General features: G+C 42.3%; 1 protein-coding gene across 1 annotated transcript in view; it reads left to right on the top strand.

Moving 5' to 3' along the window:
• LOC143293041 (uncharacterized) overlaps positions 1-2,500 on the top strand; it is a 66,693-nt gene that overhangs the window by 24,664 nt on the left and 39,529 nt on the right. The window contains exons 17-18 of the mRNA XM_076603869.1: positions 803-860; positions 2,117-2,266. Coding sequence (XP_076459984.1) covers positions 803-860; positions 2,117-2,266 — 208 coding nt within the window. The remainder of the gene's footprint in view (positions 1-802; positions 861-2,116; positions 2,267-2,500) is intronic.

Raw genomic sequence — 2,500 nt, 5'->3', positions numbered from 1 at the left:
AGCTGGCTTGGCTCGTTGATTGAGGATGTACATTTACATATCTCATTGTCCCGGTGAAATATAGTTTTGCTGCGTTGCGTTGCGTTGCGTTGTGTCCTTAAGAAAAAACAACATGAAATGGTATATACAGTATTTATCTATCTATTCAAACATTCTTTCTTTCTTGTAGCATATCTGAAGTGGAAAAAGCTAGTATTTAAAAATGATTGTGAATCTTACGAAATAGAATTTGAGCATGCAGTTTTGTTGCAGCACACCTCCACACTGCACGGGTTTGAACATTTCCCTAAAGTGTCAGTAACCCAGGTAGCAAGGAACACTTAGCTGGGAGGAGTCTAGAAATCTCAATGCCATGTCAAACACGTACGCATACGGTCGAAACGAGGGGTCATGAGGGTGTCGTGTCACAATTGAGGTTATTTTATATTCAATTCTGGCTTGAACAGGAAGCCAGTGAAGTGTCCACAGGAGAGCTGTAGCACTCTTTGATGTTTTAAGGACAGCATGCTCATTGTTCCAGAAGCATAGCGCTTGAATAACTAATTGCTTATGATTTTTGATATAGTTTTTTTTACGACGCAGTAGTTACAGTGAATAAACAAGCGCGTCTTTATTCAGTGTTGGTGTTTGTTTTGATGGGGTAGCATTTATCTGTCTTATCTTTGTTTTTGATAACATTGCCTTTGTATCTCTATCTTTCTTTTCATAGCATTGCCTCTGTACATCTATCTTTGTTTTCAGAACATTGCCTTTACATATCTCTGTGTTTCCGTAATTTACCTGTATATCTCTATCCTACCAGGTGTTTTGTTCTGGAAAAGTGGAGTACGCAGGCCAAGCTGTGGGCATGATACTTGCAGGTACCGTTCGTTTGATTCGTCTTTTTAACACTGTATTTTTCTATCTATCTATCTATCTATCTATCTATCATCTATCTGTCTATCTTTCTTTCTTTCATTCCTTTCTTTTTCTTGTTTTCCTGTCAATCGAAGTGGATTTTTATACGGAATTTTGCCAGGAACAGTCCTTTTTATTGCCGCGGGTTCTTTTATGTGCGCTAAGTGCATGTTACATACGGGACGTTGGTTTATCGTCTTATGCGAATGACTAACATCCAGACCACCACTGAAGGTCTAGTGGAGGGGCCGGGGGGAGGGGCGGGTACTGGGGGCTGTGGGACTGGAACCAGTGTGCTCAGATTCTGGCACTTCCTGGCGGATGCGTTACCACGAGGCCACCACCCCATTCATGTAATTTATAGTAATTCATTATCATGCTTTGTCTGCACATACATGTACTTTTTTTTAATGTTCTTTATTATTATTGTTTATGTACCCATATCAGTACATAATTGTCATTCATTGTTATCGTTTGTGAACCCACATAAATACTTTATTATCGTTCATGATCATTCTCCAAGGCCTGACTAAGCGCGTTGGGTTACGCTGCTGGTCAGGCATCTGCTTGGCAGATGTGGTGTAGCGTATATGGTTTTGTCCGAACGCAGTGACGCCTCCTTGAGCTACTGAAACTGAAACTGAAACTCATGATCATTGTTTGTCTTCCCATACTCTTCTTCTTTCTTCGTGGGCTGCAACTCCCACGTTCACTTGTATGTCCACGAGTGGGCTTTTACGTGTATGACCGCTTTTACCCCGCCATGTAGGCAGCCATACTCCGTTTTCGGGGGTGTGCATGCTGGGTATATTCTTGTTTATATAACCCACCGAACACTGACATGGATTACAGGATCTTTAACGTGCGTATGTGATCTTACCGAGATTCGAACCCGGGACACTCAGATTGAAAGTCCAACGCCTTAACCACTCGGCTATTGCCCATACAAGTGGATAATTATAATTCATTATCATTTTGTGCATCCCCATATAAGTACCTAATTATTATTCATTATTATTGTTTGTGTGTCCATAAAAGTACATGATTATCATCTATCATAATTGTTTATGTTTGCCTGCCTATACAAGTATATCCACTTAATCATTATTCATTATCATTGTTTGCGTGCCCTCATAGGTACTTAATTATTATTCATAATTACTGTTTGTCTGCCCATATAAGTACCTGATCATCATTCGTGATTACTTGTGTGTCTCAGAGACCCAGGTGCAAGCGGACCAAGCGGCGAAGAAGGTGGTGGTGACGTACAAGGACGTGCAGAAACCGATTCTTACCTTTGAGGAGGCCATAGAGGCCCAGAACTTCCACCCATGCTACTTCTCCACCAAGTCCATTGGAGAACCTGAAGGTGGTGTGGTGTGTGGTGTGGTGTGGTGTGTGGTGGGGTGGGGTGTGGTGTGTAGTGTAGTGTAGTGTAGTGTAGTGTGGTGTGGTGTGTATTGTGGTGTGTAGTGTGGTGTGGTATGGTGTGTGGTGTGCAGTGTAGTGTGGTGTGGTGTAGAGTGTGGTGAGGTGTGGTGTGGTGTGGTGTAGAGTGTTTAGTGTGGTGTGGTGTGGTGTAGAGTGTGGTGTGGTGTCGTGT

Source organism: Babylonia areolata, chromosome 18, assembly GCF_041734735.1.
Source record: "Babylonia areolata isolate BAREFJ2019XMU chromosome 18, ASM4173473v1, whole genome shotgun sequence".
Classification (NCBI taxonomy): domain Eukaryota; kingdom Metazoa; phylum Mollusca; class Gastropoda; order Neogastropoda; family Buccinidae; genus Babylonia; species Babylonia areolata.
Note: the sequence above shows the minus strand (reverse complement) of the source record. Positions and strands in the feature narration are given on the sequence as shown.